This window comes from Bison bison, unplaced genomic scaffold (assembly GCF_000754665.1).
Source record: "Bison bison bison isolate TAMUID 2011002044 unplaced genomic scaffold, Bison_UMD1.0 scf7180017864148, whole genome shotgun sequence".
Lineage (NCBI taxonomy): Eukaryota > Metazoa > Chordata > Mammalia > Artiodactyla > Bovidae > Bison > Bison bison.
This window is the reverse complement of record NW_011494720.1, coordinates 1,312,780-1,328,382: the sequence shown is the minus strand read 5'-3', so window position 1 is coordinate 1,328,382 and position 15,603 is coordinate 1,312,780. Positions and strand designations below refer to the sequence as shown.

General features: G+C 42.8%; 1 protein-coding gene across 6 annotated transcripts in view; it reads left to right on the top strand.

The window, feature by feature from the left end:
* Positions 1-8: 8 nt before the first annotated feature.
* The window catches only part of RMND1 (required for meiotic nuclear division 1 homolog (S. cerevisiae)), a 35,980-nt gene continuing 20,385 nt past the window's right edge, over positions 9-15,603 (top strand). Inside the window, exons 1-5 of one of the 6 annotated variants that reach the window (XM_010840826.1) lie at positions 9-258; positions 3,891-3,944; positions 5,075-5,589; positions 13,023-13,131; positions 15,009-15,084. In XM_010840826.1, coding sequence (XP_010839128.1) covers positions 5,083-5,589; positions 13,023-13,131; positions 15,009-15,084 — 692 coding nt within the window. In that variant the 5' untranslated portion in view covers positions 9-258; positions 3,891-3,944; positions 5,075-5,082. The remainder of the gene's footprint in view (positions 259-3,890; positions 3,945-5,074; positions 5,590-13,022; positions 13,132-15,008; positions 15,085-15,603) is intronic. The other 5 variants (XM_010840828.1, XM_010840829.1, XM_010840827.1 and 2 more) reach the window with 5 other exon arrangements.

The following is a 15,603-nucleotide window of genomic DNA, read 5'->3' as shown; positions in this document are numbered from 1 at the left end:
AGAGACCAGGGAGCGGCTCGGGTCGCGGCGGCACGGGTCACGTGGTCCTGCGGTCACGTGGACAGGGCGACTCACGCTCCGCTGGGGCCAGGATCCCTGTGCGCCTGCGCAGTGCCGGGCGCTTGCTGGTACACCGGTCGGGATTGGGACTGGCTGCGGGGAGCGCGCCGGGCTGCGGCTGCTGCTCGGTCTCTTGTCTGCGGCCGGGCCGCGGAAGCTCGCGCGCCCTGCGCATCCCTCTTCTCGTCCAGCCGAGAGGTTAGTGCACTGCCTTGTTCTCCGAGCTTGTATGGTCCTGCACATTGGTGCCCGCCTTTGCTGCCCGCCTTTGCTGCCCGCCGCCCTGAATGTCTTGGGTCACATGTTTCACCGGGACCGCGGAGGTCCCCTGCCTGTTACGGTGATCTTTGGTCGACTTAGTTGGAAGTAAAAAGCATTCCATCCATAACACATATGAATCTTTTTTTTGAGCCAGTGCACAGCGGTAACTGCAAAGATCGTTTTGAGCAGCTTAAGGAATTGGAAGGCATGCTCCCAGATTAGCGCCTCTTAGCCATTGAATTGTAGCCTAGTTGATACAGTTTTCTTAGTTGGTGTGTTCTTAGAAGTAGGAAATGCATCCAAGAAATTGCATATTTAGGGATGCATGTTTCTGAATATTTCATTCAGAAAATATGAGTTGAATACGTATTGTGTGCTGGGCACGCTGGTCACAGTAGACACAGCTGAACAGAAGGCAACTCTATCCTCAAGGAGCTTATATGCCACAGGAGAGAGAGACAAAAATCTCCTTTCCTCTTCTGTTTCTTCCCGTTATAGCATTGTGACTACTTACTGTATATTTTGTAACATCAAGACTATATATTATAGCATTGTGACTATTTATATAATGGTGGTTTACCGCATATATTATCTGTCATCCCCACTGTGATGTAAGTTTCAAAAGACAGGGATTTTTGTCTATTTTATTTTCAGCTGTGTTAGCAAGTAGAACAATGTCTGGCACATGGCAGGAACTCAGTTCATAACTTGTGTGAGTTAATAAAGTAAGAACACGAAGTATTGGTAAATGATGTTAAATGCAGTGGAGAGATAGAAAGTGGAAAAAGCTAGTGCTGCTGTCTTTTTTTTTCTTCTTCTTCTTCTTTTTTAATGGTTCTTTTTGCCTATGCTGGGTCTTTGTTTGGGCTCCTCAACTTCTTTTCCCTGCAGCATGTGGGATCTTAGTTCCCTTATCAGGAATCAAACCCAAGTGTTCTGTATTGCAAGATGGATTCTTAATCACTGGACCACCAGGGAAGTCTCTGGTGTGCATTTTGAATGAAGTGGTCCAGGAAGATGTCACTGCCTAGGAGGCATTTGAGCAGAGGTCTGAAGGATGTGAGGGAATAAATAGGTTTACAGACACCTGGGAGAAGAGTGTAAGGTAATAAGTGCACAGATCCAGATGCCAGAGTGACTGGAGCAAAAGGAGTGAGGGGGAAAAAGCTGTAGGAGACATTAGAGTCGTGGTAAAGGCCAGAGAAGGGAGGACCATGCAGTCCACGTTAAGGTCTTTGGCTTTTATTTCAAGTGAAGTGTGAGGCCATCATTAAACTTTACAAAGAGGGAAGAGAGAATCTGACTTTGTAAATTAGTAAATTTGGTTGCAATATTCAGAAGAATGTGAAGAACAGAAGCTGGGAACCCAGTGTGGATGTTGTGACAGTAATCCCTGAGCAAAACAGCAGCGTGGACCAGGGTGGTGGCCGGGTTGTTGAGGACCGGTCAGAGCCAACCCAGTGGGACTTGCTGCCGGACTGGGTATGGAGAAGGAAGAGAAGCACCCAGGTGGCCTGCAGGTGAGGGGCCTTAGCAAATATAGGATGTATTTGCTGCTTCACGAGTCTGGGGAGACTGTGGGAAGAGTAGGATTTGCAGGAAGGTTTCAGAAGCTCAGTTTTGAGCCTGTTACAGTTTTCATGCTTGTCAGAGTAGTTTAGGGATAAATATTTGCTATTTATCAGTGTGTAGGTAACTATATCAAACTGTGAGATTGGAGGAGATCAATGGGAGCTGGGAATGGAGAGGAAATGTGGCCCAAATTCTGAGCTTTGGTGTGTTACATTCTTGGAATGGGAAACCAGCAGGAGAGACAGAGGTGCACCCAGCGAGGATGAAAAGTGGCGAGTGAGGTAGGGGGTGGAGTGGTCCGCTGTATCCCATGTTGCTGGTCAGTGAGGGAAAACGAAGGCTGAGAAGTCTGATGCAGAGGTCATTGCTGGCCTTGACAAATGGGTTTTGGTGAAGTGTTAGGAATGAAAGCCTGATTGGAGCGGGTTCAGGGATATCAGAGAAGAAGCAATGAAGACAGGTGATAAAACTGCTTTTTTGAAGATATTTTAAAAGCTGCAGGTTCTGCCTCCCAAATATCACAGGGACTCATCCTTGTCCTCATCCTTTTAAAGGGAGATAACACATATGCGGTGATTTCAGTGTCTCCTTTGGAATTGGAAAGGCCAGGGACTTGCTTCCAGCTCTATGGCTGACTATAAGCAGTCCGCCCCAGTAAGCCCCCGTTTCCCCTGTGAAGTACCTCACGGGATTGTTGTGAGGTGGAGCAGAGGATTTGCTGGGTACCAAGTACTCAGGAAGCAATGTCTTAGTCTCTGTCAGTTCCTCCTCTACATTTTCACCGCAGATATGTTTCTTAGATGTGTATCTGACTGCGTGCGTCTCTCGTGAAAAGCTCTGCCTTCTCCCTGGTGGTGGAAGCTCGTTAGCATCAGTACTCAGGATCCAGCCGCTTCGGGGAGGCAGAAGCTGCACGTTGTCAAATGAACTGTGTACCTGGTGGGGGTGGAGGGTGGTAACTTGTTGATCCCTCTGCCCTTTTGAAACCCAGTTCAAATGTCACCTCTGATAAGCCCCATCCACCCACAGCCAGAGGTTCCTTTCTCTGCACCTGAGAGCAATTGATACGTAACTCTGTTATGTACTCATCACAGTTTACCGTTTCCCCCACTAGATGCTGAGTACTGAGATTGTTGTTATGTATCTGTATTTCCAGCCCCTAGCATGTTACTTTGTTAAACAATTGTTATTGATTTCCTACCACTGCTGATGCTAAGTCACTTCAGTCTGTCAGACTCTGTGTGGCCCCATAGACTACTACAAGCTTACTTTGTTTTTTTTGCCTGCTAAGGGATCTTAGTTCCCCAACTAGGGATCCAACCTGTGCCCCTTTCCACTGAAGTGTGGAGTCTTAACCACTGGATGGCCAGGGAAGTCCCTCCAGGCTTACTTTTAAAGAACAGATGTTTTAAACTGTAAATAAGAGGGGAGATTATTTACGTACAGTATTTCTATTGGGTGTGTGTGTGTGTGTCTCACAACCTTTAGTCCTACTGCCATGCCCAGCCCCACCCTGAAAAGCATGTTCCCCTTCAAGAATCAGCTTGAATCTTTCTGGGAGCCTTTCCTGACTCTTCATGTAGACTTAGGAGCCTTCTATTGTAGTTCTTTGGTGGGGCCTAGGGCTGCTCCACTCAGTTATAATGAGGCGTTTGCACACGCCTGTCTCCTTCAGGAGACCATTAGCTTGATGGTAGGAACCCTAGTCTTCCATGGGTGTATCTCTGGTCCCAGCTCATTGCTTATCTTATTGTAAAGGCTGAATACTTTTTTTTGGCCTTGGCATTGGGGATCTTAGTTCCCTGACCAGCAATCAAACCCACACCTTCTGCAGTGGCAGGGCAGTCTTAACCACTGGACAGCTAGGAAAGTCCCTGAATACATTTTGAATAAAGGGGTTTAGAAGTACTAATTTCATTTTAAATAGTTGATATGCTAGTGAAGTAAATGAAGAGATCCTCATTACTGTTTTGTTTTGTTTTGTTTTGTTTTTTGAGGTCCTTTTCATGTCCTTGTAACCCTCCAGAAAGAAGGCCAGAAGTTGACTACAGGTGATGGAAACATTAAAATTTTTTTTTTTAACCTTTCAGTAGGCTTCAGTTGGAGAAGGAAATGGCAACCCACTCCAATATTCTTGCCTGGAGAATCCCATGGACAGAGGAGCCTGGCAGGCTATAGTCCTTGGGGTCACAAAGAGTCGGACACGACTGAGTGACTAACAACAACACACTTCAGTAAGATGTATCTGTTTTGCAAATTGTTTTACAGAAATATACCTGTTACCCAGGAAAACACTATATGTGTTTTTTTAATTAATTTATTTTTTAATTGAAGGATAATTGCTTTACAGAATTTTGTTGTTTTCTGTCAAACATCAACATGAATCAACCGTAGATGTACATATGTCCCCTCCGTCTTGAACCTCACTCCCACCTCCCGCCCCATCCCACCCCTCTAGGTTGATACACAGCCCCTGTTTGAGTTTCCTGAGTCATACAGCAAATTCCCATTGGCTTTCTATTTCACATATGGTAATGTAAGTTTCCGCGTTACTCTCTCCACACATCTCACCCTCTCTCGCCTCCCCTCCCCCCATGTCCATAGATCTGTTCTCTATGTCTCTTTCTCCATTGCTGCTGCTGCTAAGTCACTTCAGTCGTGTCCAACTCTGTGTGACCCCATAGACGGCAGCCCACCAGGCTCCCCCGTCCCTGGGATTCTCCAGGCAAGAACACTGGAGTGGGTTGTCATTTCCTTCTCCAATGCATGAAAGTGAAAAGTGAAAGGGAAGTCGCTCAGTCGTGTCCGACTCTTAGTGACCCCATGGACTGCAGCCTACCAGGCTCTTCCGTCCATGGGATTTGCCAAGCAAGAGTACTGGAGTGGGGTGCCATTGCCTTCTCCATTGCTGCCCTGCAAATAAATTCATTAGTACCATCTTCCTAGATTCCATATATATATGTTAGTATATGATATTTATCTTTCTCTTTCTGACTTACTTCACTCTGTATAATAGGCTCTAGGTTGATCCGCCTCATTAGAACTGATTCAAATGCCTTTTTATGGCTGAGTAATAGTCCATTGTGTATATATACCACAACTTCTATATCCATTCATCTTGTATGTATTATTTTAAGTTTTTTTTTTTTCTCAACTTGAACTTTGAATTCTTGTCTTTTAGCTTGGGTTATGGTAATGTCAGCCAGACTTCTCAGAGCCCTGGCTGGATCTCGCCATATTTTGTCAAAAGCATGTCAGTGCCAAAGACTTATTCATCAAATGTTAAAACCACTTAAGGAATTTGAGACTGCAGCACGCACAGCCCTGACAAGAAATCAGAACTTGGATTTGTTCTTTCCTGATGCAGCAACTGGTGGTTTGAATAAGTCTCAGATCCTGCGGATGAACCAGAAAATATCAAATACAAATGTACTCCCTCCATTCAACACTGCGTGTTGCCAAGATGGAAAAGCTTACCTTCCAACCAGGAACTCTGTCAGTACTCACAGGAAAGTGACTCACAAACCAAATCTGCTAGGTTCTAAGTGGTTTATAAAAATATTAAAGAGACATTCCTCATCTGTGTCCACGGAAACAGTTTCTAAACAAGACTTTCCACAAATCAAGAGACCACTGAAAGCTTCGAGGACCAGGCAGCCGTCTAGGACCAATCTTCCAGTTCTGCCTGTGAACGAGGTAAAAACATGGGTGGTGGTAGCGCCTCTGTTCTCTGATGATCTCCCTGAACCCCTGTGTGTCCCAGCTTGGCCTCCCTGCCAGCATAGGAGAGCACCTGCTCAATGCTGCTTTCAGGGTCTTTGAAGCTTAGTAGTACAACCTGTTGGAGAAGGCGATGGCACCCCACTCCAGTACTCTTGCCTGGAAAATCCCATGGACAGAGAAGCCTGGTAGGTTGCAGTCCATGAGGTCGCTAAGAGTTGGATATGACTGAGTGACTTTACTTTTACTTTTCACTTTCATGCATTGGAAAAGGAAATGGCAACCCACTCCAGTGTTCTTGCCTGGAGAATCCCAGGGACGGGGGAACCCGGTGGGCTTCCGTCTGTGGGGTCACACAGAGTCAGACATGACTGAAGTGACTTAGCAGCAGCAGCAGCAGCAGCACAACCTGTTACCTCCAAAAGGAATCAGCATCGTAATTAGAGGAATTAGTGGTAGATATAAAGGGCTTCCCAGGTGGCTCAGTGGTGAAGAACCCACCTGCCAATGCAGGCGACACGGGTTTGATCCCTGGGTTGGGACAATTCTTGGAGGAGGAAATGGCAGCCCACTCCAGCATTCTTGCCTGGCAAATCCCATGGACCGAGAAACCTGTCAGGCTACAGTCCATGGGGTCACAAAGAGTTGGATGTGACTGAGCAGCTGAGCACGCACTCACCATATGTATAAAGGCAAAATAGAGGCAATTAAATATAAAAATGTAGTTTATAAAAGGATTAGTTAGTGGCCTAAGGAAATTTTGGAAAAGATTAGTATTAAGTTCACTTTAGGAATAGTGCTGTTAAAAAGCCCCCACTTATGGAGAAGGAAATGGCAACCCACTCCAGTATTCTTGCCTGGAGAATCCCATGGACAGAGGAGCCTGGTGAGCTACAGTCCATGGGGTGTCAAAGAGTCAGACACACACACACACAAAAAAAAGCCCCCACTTAAAAAAACTCAAACTATAGAAATTCTATATTAAGTTTAAGAAAAAAATTTTAAGTTAACTGTGTAGACAGGTAAGCACTTCTAAGCTGATGATGACTGCGTGGGAGCAGGTGGCAAAGGACGTGGCAAGTTAGAATTGAAAAAGCAGAGTCAAGGTCTTTGCTTTTTTATCCTTTGAAGGTTGAAGGGGGTCCCTGTTATGAGGTTTATGGGAATTTCTCTACAATATGCTTTTCCCCACTAAATGGTAAATATTTAAGGTGAAGATCAAGCCCTTCATTAACATGTGTATCTTGCATGATACTTAAAACTATGCCTGATACTTAATAAATGTTTATTAAACTGAAAAGGATGGAAGAGAAGCAAAGGAATCTTAGATGTCTGTATCATCAACATTAAAAATAGGAGTGTCAAATATTTAAAATTTAATGAGACATTCTGAATCTATCAGAAAACAGGTTAGGGTCAAAACAGGTTAAAATTTTGATTTTGAGAAGTAGACCCTGAGCATTTAATTTGGTGGGTTTTTGTGTGTGTGTTTGTGTGTTTTTTTTTACTGTGAGGTTGACTTCCTTTAAAAATGTGTACAGGCCTTCTTGTCATATCCTCAGGTTGTAAAGTTAGGGGCTGATTAGTGTTAGTCACTGAGTCATGTCTGACTCTTCGTGACTCCGAGGACTATAGCTCGCCAGGCTCCTCTGTCCATAGGCTAGCCCAGGCAAGGATACTGGAGTGGGTTGCCATTCCCTTTGACATGGGATCTTCCTGACCCAGGGATCGAACCTGGTGTCCTACATTGCAGGTAGCTTCTTTACCATCTGAGCCACCAGAGCTGGTAAATGATTTTTATTTGGATTCTAGCTTTGTTTACATTATTGTTTTGTTTCTTTCAAACCCAGAATATAAAGGGTGGGAGTTTGGGATTCATTCTACTCTCACCCTTTTCTTTGTAGCTCTTGAGTTTTTAATTACATTGTTTCGCTATGTGATCATCTGGGAAATTTAGCATTTAAGTAACTGAAAGAAAATTAAGTGTAGAAACCTGAATTATAGCAGATCGAAAACGGAGGATCAAGTCCCTTTTTTCTTTTGTTATATCTGGCAACCCAGAGCAGGATCAAGTGTCTAATGAAAGAAAGTCTGACAGAGTCAGAGATGTCACTTTTTTTTTTTTTTTTTAATAGTTGTTGGTTGTAAATTATCAAAGAGACATGATTTCTTTGGGTTGTCCATGGACTTGAAAGCAATTTTCCTAAATTCTGTTTTTTATTTTTCTTTAGAATTTTTTTTTTTCTGCTTCCAGGAAAGGATTTGAAGTAGATTTTCAAAATTTAGTGCTTCCATTGAGGTAATAGAAGCATTACATTTAAAACAGAGCAAGCAGCTGACATAAACAGAGAAAGAGATATTATCAGATACCTGATATGCATAATCCAGTTGAATGTTTAGTTTTGAGAAGCCCAGTGATTAAGGAAAAAGCAGGAATCCTCCTGGGTTGTACATTTCATGTTGTCTAACAAGAGAAAAAGAAAAACATAAGAATGTCTTGCAAGAAATAACTTTTTTTCCATCACCAAATTTAAGGCATCATTTGTTTCCTGGGTCCTGATGTAGGACATGTTACATAATGTAGTAGCTGTGACTTCAGTTTGAGTTTTGCAAAAACAGAAAGAGTATGTTGTTTCTCTGGAAGCACAGGAAAATAATAGAAAATCTTTTCTAAGAGGTTTTCTGAAGTGATCTGAGGGACTGTGATTTTGGAGCATTATTTTCTAATGATCTTAAAGGTGAACATAAACCATAGGTCGAAGACTAGCTTTTGTCTGCCCCGAGTATTTGTCTGCCCCGAGTAGTGGGCCCCTCCATTTCCTCGTGGGCATCACGGGGCTGGCCAGTCCCCTGTGGTGGCGGAGCCCTTACCTCCACTCTGCACTGAGTCAGGAAAGGACTCTACTTTGTACCAGAAAGAGACACGCTTTGTCTCGTTCCCCATGCGTGTACCTGAACTCACCCTCTACCCGCGGCCGCACGCAAGCACCTGAAACGGACTGCATGAGCCTACTTACTTACCTTCTATGTCGGAGTCAGCGCTTCACCTGGTCCCATTTGCAGAGATCCTGCCCTGTTGAGATAGTCAGCCTACATCCCATTGGCTCATCATTTATCATGACAGGGACAGTGCTCCTGGGTGGTCTGTCCTGTCTTGGAGGAGGACGATGCCTGAGGATGAGGGCCTCCCTGAGCGGCATGGATGCTGGCCAGTGGTGGCTTCAGGCTAGCACCACAGAGTGTTGTGAGATTAACTAGTGGGTGGTTAGTAGTTGTTTTTCCCCACTTCGGTTTGCTTGTGTAATGAAATAGAATCAATGCGTCACTCACGATCAAGGTACATGCCGTTCTGTGATGTGTTCGTGTCAGTTATTGGTGTGGGTGCCTGTGTATGGTGTGTATGTGAAAGGGCTTCTTTGGGTTGTACAACTCACCATGGGTTGTAGTCAAAAAGCTTAAAAGCTGAAGCCTTATACTGTGCTGTGCTGTGCTTAGTTGCTCAGGTATGTCTGACTCTTTGCAAGGCTATGGACTGTGGCCCGCCAGGCTCCTCTGTCCATGGGGATTCTCCAGGCAAGGATACTGGAGGGGGTTGCCATGCCCTCCTCCAGGGGATCTTCCCAACCCAGGGATCGGAATCAGGTCTCCCGCGTTGCAGGCAGATTCTTTACCGTCTGAGCCACCAGAGAAGGCCATAAGAGGCTTTATAGTAGTAATGTAAAATATATCTGTTTTATAACTTTGACCTGTAATCTGTACATGATCTTAGCCAGAAGGCTGCAAAGCGATCACCTATAATCTGTATATAACAGGAAAACGTACATTTTTTACCCCCTAGTAACATAGAAGTAAGATTACCAAAGAAAAAAACCTTAATTTTTTTTCAGTAAAAGAACGTGAATAAAAATAAACTTTCTTTTTCAAGAAAAGTATTCCGTCAGAGTGTGTGATATTCTAAAACAAGAATCATATATAAATTTCTAGCCCCATCTGCTGGAATATGTTTTCTGTGACCAGAAGAATGAAACACTACACACACAGTGGTTTTCTTGGCTTTGGTTTGGTTTTTGTTTAACATTTTAAAATAGAAAGGCTTAAATATAAGTCATAAATCCAAGAACAATTTTAGGTTGGTTTGACACATTTATTTAAGAACAAGTTGTTGATCCCCATCCTAGAACCTGAAGTTCGCTATATATTAATATTTGTATTTGATGCCCAAAAAAGAATGGTTTATTATTTTAAAAAATCCAGAAAAAGACATGTCTGAAAGTGAAAACTTCTGGCAGAGTAAAAACATCTTTAAATGATGGGGGGGTTAACGTGGAGATGACACATACTGTTTCCCTTTACCAAATGGATTTAAATACAGTCTTGAAATCAAAAAGCAAAGGAAATAAAACTCCCCAAAGATAGGTCTAACAGGTCAAATTGGTAAACCTTGTGAATCGTTTATTCATAGAAGATTCGTAACTTAAACCGACTCAGGTCCCAGATGTTTAAGGAGGATACAGAAAGTAGCGTGGCGAGCCATAGAGGTTACGTAATGTTAGCTGAGCCATAGGCTGCGTGACACTGGCTGGAACTTTGAGCCAAACTAAATAGGAGATGGCGAGAGAAGGGAAGGTGACCATCTTCAGCAAATCTGCAAAGATCCTTGGAATGACTAAGTAAAAACAGACTGTGTTTAAAAATTTATAACCTGACTCTTTGGAGCTCAGCACATATTTTCTCATGGAAGTAGTGATTGAGTGCTTTGACTTATGCCATTTTTGAGAATGTAAAACAGTGTAAGTTTTTTTTTTTCTTCTTCTTCTGTTTTTTTAGCACAGATGGGCCTGATCAAAAACAAACGTGGCGAAGCAGGCGCGAGACAGGAGGGAGTGGGAGGGACAGTGTCAACCGAAGAACCTGGCCCCCTCCTCGACCCTGGTCAGTTACTGCCAGGTGCAAAAGATGCTAGAAGTCTGGATGTTGTGTCAAATGGCACCTTATTATTGATAATTTGTTGAGACCTTGAACACAGTATGTGGGTGACTCTTAAGTTGGATAGTTCTCCCGGCTGACAGCATAAGGCTCTGATGCTAGAGACAGCCAGCCAGTGCCATTTCCAGTACAGTAATGGGAAGACCCTCCCCTGGACTAGCTGGTGATCTTCTCCTTATCTCCTGTCTCCTCCTTCATGCGTCCTGCTCTTCCCACTGCAGCCTAAACTAAGCACATCAGCTCTAGCGGCCCAAGAAGGAACTCTGACGTCAACTGGCTGCCCTGGGATTTTGTGTAGCAGCCTTCTGAAGTTGTCAGGTTTTGCAGAGTAGAGCTTGCCTGCTGTGGCCTTTCCTGAGGCCTCTTACCTGGGGGATTCCTTTCTTTCAGTCACCTTAATCTCATATCCTGCCAGCTCCTCTTAATTCCACAGAGCCTTAAAAGAACAGCTGGTGCCCGCCGTTCTAAATCTTGAGCACAGAACCTGTGTCTGTACTCCAGTAAGCAGCTTTCATCTGGCCGTACGAGTGCACGTGTTTTTGTCACGGTGCCTTCTTACCTCTATAATGACTGGGAATCAGGCTCATCAGATATGTGCAACTGGAGGGTCCCACATCCATATATCTCACATTTGGCAACAATTTCAGCTTTTTTTCCCTAACTGAGTGAAAATCAATAAGAACAGTGTTTTGCTTCTGAGTGGATAGTTTACTGATTTTAGGTTTTTCAGGTCCTCCGTGTATTCTTCTGGTGCTTTTTAAACCACACGTTAGAACAGATGGAAGAGGCAAAGCAGGGTGAAGTCATTTCTTGAGAAGGGGCCAGGAGTTAGGTAACAAAAGTAGGAGGAAGGAAGGAATGTATGTGCTACTTTTCTTAAATTGCATACTAGGAATGTAACAGAAAGGGAAAGAAATTAGGAGCCAAGATGAGTAAATCTTAGGAATAAATTTTGATGTAATGACTCATAAAACTCTTTTGACCAACACTGGGCCAAAGCACCATATGTACCAAAGACAGTAGACTCACTAATGTTCTGACAGGTGGATACTAAAATATAAAATTATGAACAAATGAAAATCCAGATGTAAACTACTTGATAGACTTTTTAACCCCCTTGCATTTTGATGCTTTAAGCATATATGTCCCCGGTGGCTCAGACGGTAAAGAATCTGCCTGCGATGTAGAAGCCCCGAGTTCTATCCCTGGGTCAGGAAGATCCCCCAGAGAAGCCAATGGCAACCCACTACAGTATTCTTGCCTGGAGAATCCCATGGAAAGAGGAGCCTGACGGGGCTATAGCCCATGAGGTTGCAAAGAGCTGGACACAATTGAGCAACTAACACAAACGTGTATATCTGTGCTGTAGTAACGGCTGTAACAAATGTTGAACATCTGTGCTCGTCATGGTTCTGAACAGTTGACACTCATCAGCTTGTGTAAACTTCACAACAACCTTGTTACTCTGAGTCTTTTGTTGTTTTTTAATGAATCTAATTCTCTGCCTGACCTCTGAGCACCTCTACCCGTAGCTTTTGAATTTTATTGACCACATTCAACGGTGAGGAATTTATTTTACATTCTATGTAGTGACCCAGCATACCTACATATATATGTGACAGAAAACATCATAAAATAAAAGTCCTGACTATGAATTATGAACTCTAATATTTTCGATTTCATTCTTTTTTTTTTTTTTTTTCTTAAGCAGGATTGGGCCAACTAAATCAACATCAGGACTCAATGATAGCTTGTGACCTACAGATGGACAAAAACACCGTGTGCTGGGCCATATGCTTGCCATGCGTGTACTGTACAGACACAACATAAATACCTACATGTACACACAAGTGAGACTCCTAGTGCAGAAGCCAAAGCACTCACCTCCAAACCTGCACTCATTCTCAGATCTGGAGAACTTTCAACCAGAGTGAAGTTAACCAGAGCAAAAACATCTGTAATTCCTTTGTAGATACAGACTAATCTCTGCCTGTTCAAGGCTAGTGGCAGATTACCAAATGACCTCAAATAATAATGCTGCTGGGAGCAAGAGCCATGGAAACTCAAGGTTGGACAGACTTTAAATAGCATTTCATCCCGGCGCCCATAGAATCCCTTAATCCTCTCTCATCTTTTGTTCAGTCTGCGCTTGAAGCACAACCGGTGGGGTTGGTTCCGTTTTCATCTAGGCCATTTCATCTTTTTGACTAGCAGGAGAAAGTTCTTGCATAGGTTGAGCTGAAATCTGCCTCCCTGTAATGTCTTGTTCTCCGTCTTTCTCGCATCCCTTGTCCGAATCTTTGAGATGTTTGGAGAAAAGGCTCACCTGCCAGCTTCGCAGCACAGAGTCCTCCTCCCTGTAGTGTGACAGCCGTGTCAGGCGCCTCTTAGTAACCCATGTCATGCCCCTCTCCCTGGTGCAGGACCTGATGCAATGCACTGCGTTTGCAACCGCAGATGAGTACCATCTTGGAAGCCTCTCTCAAGATCTGACGTCCCATGGATACGTCGAAGTGACAAGCTTGCCTCGAGGTACATCTCCTTGAACCAGGGGCCAAGTATGTTAAAATGTATTAGAAAGTAATTTTCCTATGATAACTGTCTGAAATACATGTTTGTTTAGGTTTCATTTTCAATTTAAACAACAGTATCATGAAAGGGGTGTTAAATCTCCTTATGCAGATGACAAAGATAAGATTAAAATCAGTATGGTTCAGTCAGCTTTATTTATAGGATCAGTCTTATTTGGGATGATCAAAGGCCATGCCACTTCATTTCTGTCACATTTAAAAGTTATTAGTATTACAGAAGAACCATAAAATTAATAGAAATATTTTAAACTAACAGAATTAGTTAAAAGATAAACACAATATTTAAAAGGAGAATTAAACTGAGGGTTGTAGGGTAGTGTGAGGAACACTTTGAGAAATACATGAAAAAATAAGTGACTTGGAACACTTTGGAAAATTCATGAATTGACCTCAAAGTAGCAAAAATAGTAGGTGGAAAAACCTCGCTGCTACAGAGAAAATTTTTGAAAGTCACTGCCTGTAAGAAACAGTTGAAATGTCATGGTGCTCTTTGGCCTTGATGATCTGACCAGACTATTTGGTGGCAGAAAGAAATATAACTGACTTAGAAAAACAGCTGTGTCCAGGGCCCCCGAGATGAAAACTCGCCCTGGGGTCTTCTTGGCTGATTGCAGAGGCTGTCAGCAGTGAGGTCTTGTGCCTCACAGACTTGGTTTCGCACACCATGCCCTGAATCTTGCCTGTTTCATTTGTGGTGTTCTCCACTGTACGTGTGAACCTTGCCCTCCATCCATCGATGTAGTATCAGTACTCAGGGAAGTGTGAGTGCACCGAAGTTTAGGATTTGGTCTCCACCTGAATCCTCCATTCCTCTATCAGGAACTCTAAAGATTTTAGGATCCTAAGTTTAGGCCAAGAAATTAGACAACAATTTGCATATTAATTAGTATGTTTATTAATTGATAGATTAATGTGTTGTTTATAATTTATGATAGAATATAGTAAATACTACTAAAATAATATACAAAGTAACTACTTATTGGTGAATATATACGTATATATTTATATTTAAAATGTTAAAATATTTTAATAGCTACTGATGACTGCTGTGGTAGTTCTCATGATTGACTTTGAAATCAGATATGTTTTAAAATGGCAGGTGTCTTTGTCTCTGTGTGTTTTCTATTTTCCACACTGTCTACAATATAATTTAAAATTCAGTGAAATTTTGAGCAGTTTGAGAATATTAAAACTATATTATTAATAAAATTGTAAAGGAAGAGAATATGTTAATTGCTCCTCAACTTTTATTTCAAATTATTTATAAAAAGTTTAATTCTTTTTAAATTGAAGTACAGTTGATTTCCAGTGTGTTACTTTCAGCTGTAGAGCGAAGTGATTCCATTTTATATTCTTTTTCTATTATGGTTTATCTTAGGATATTGGACATAGTTCCCTGTGTTATTTGGTAGGACCTTGTTCTTTATTCCTTCTCTATAGAATGGTTTGTGTCTGCTAACCCCAGGCTCCCAATCCATCCCTCCTTCACCCCACTCCCAAATTCTTGAACCATAGTCATACTGAAGCTGAGACTTTAATAATTATCAACTTCTAGTGATTACTGAATCAAAATGGGCAAGAATGAGTTCTAAATAGCTCTAATAATAGTGTTACAGGTTGTTGAATATTTTGTTCAAGTAATTTCCTGTGGTCTTCTCATTTTATCATGTTAAATACTTTCAGAAACCTTAGTAGAAAGTGTGACTGTGTTGCAGAGCACTTCATGGTGTGTGAAGAAATGATCACAAGCACTTTGTTGAAGGTGACCCTGAAACCATGTGTCACCTTGTGACATAGCTTTTTGCTCTTTTATCACAGATGCAGCAAACATTCTGGTGATGGGTGTGGAAAATTCTGCAAAAGAAGGTGATCCTGGTACAATATTCTTCTTCAGGTAAGACAGGAGAGCAACCGCAGTGGGAGGTGGGCTGTGTGGCCAGGTAATGTGGTCCTTAAAGGTGCAGGTATACCTCATCTCTTAGCAGTAAATGTGTTCAGGATTTGTGATTAAAATTTATCCTTTGGCTGTTATTTGAATAAGAGAGTTTGTTAGTTTTAGGCATTTGCTGGTAAATCCTCTTATAAAGTAATGAATTCCCCGCCTCGCCCCAGGGAAGATATCAGGGATTTTTCATTCCTTGTGTTCTAAGTTAACTTTCAGCACTATGTCATCTTTGTATCATCTGTGCAAGTCATTTATACCATGCATGATTCGTGACAGTAAAGGGTGCACTTAACATGTTATCAGAAGAGAGCCTTGGACAAGGCTAAAGCAGGAACCACTGTTGGAAATAATGGAGCTCTGCAGGATGCAGGGATGGAGGGAACCGATGGCCTCCCCCACGTTCTGGCCTGCCTGAGAGCAAGAGGCTGAAGGAGGCTCAGGTTGAGGTCATCAACAGAGGCCCACTCG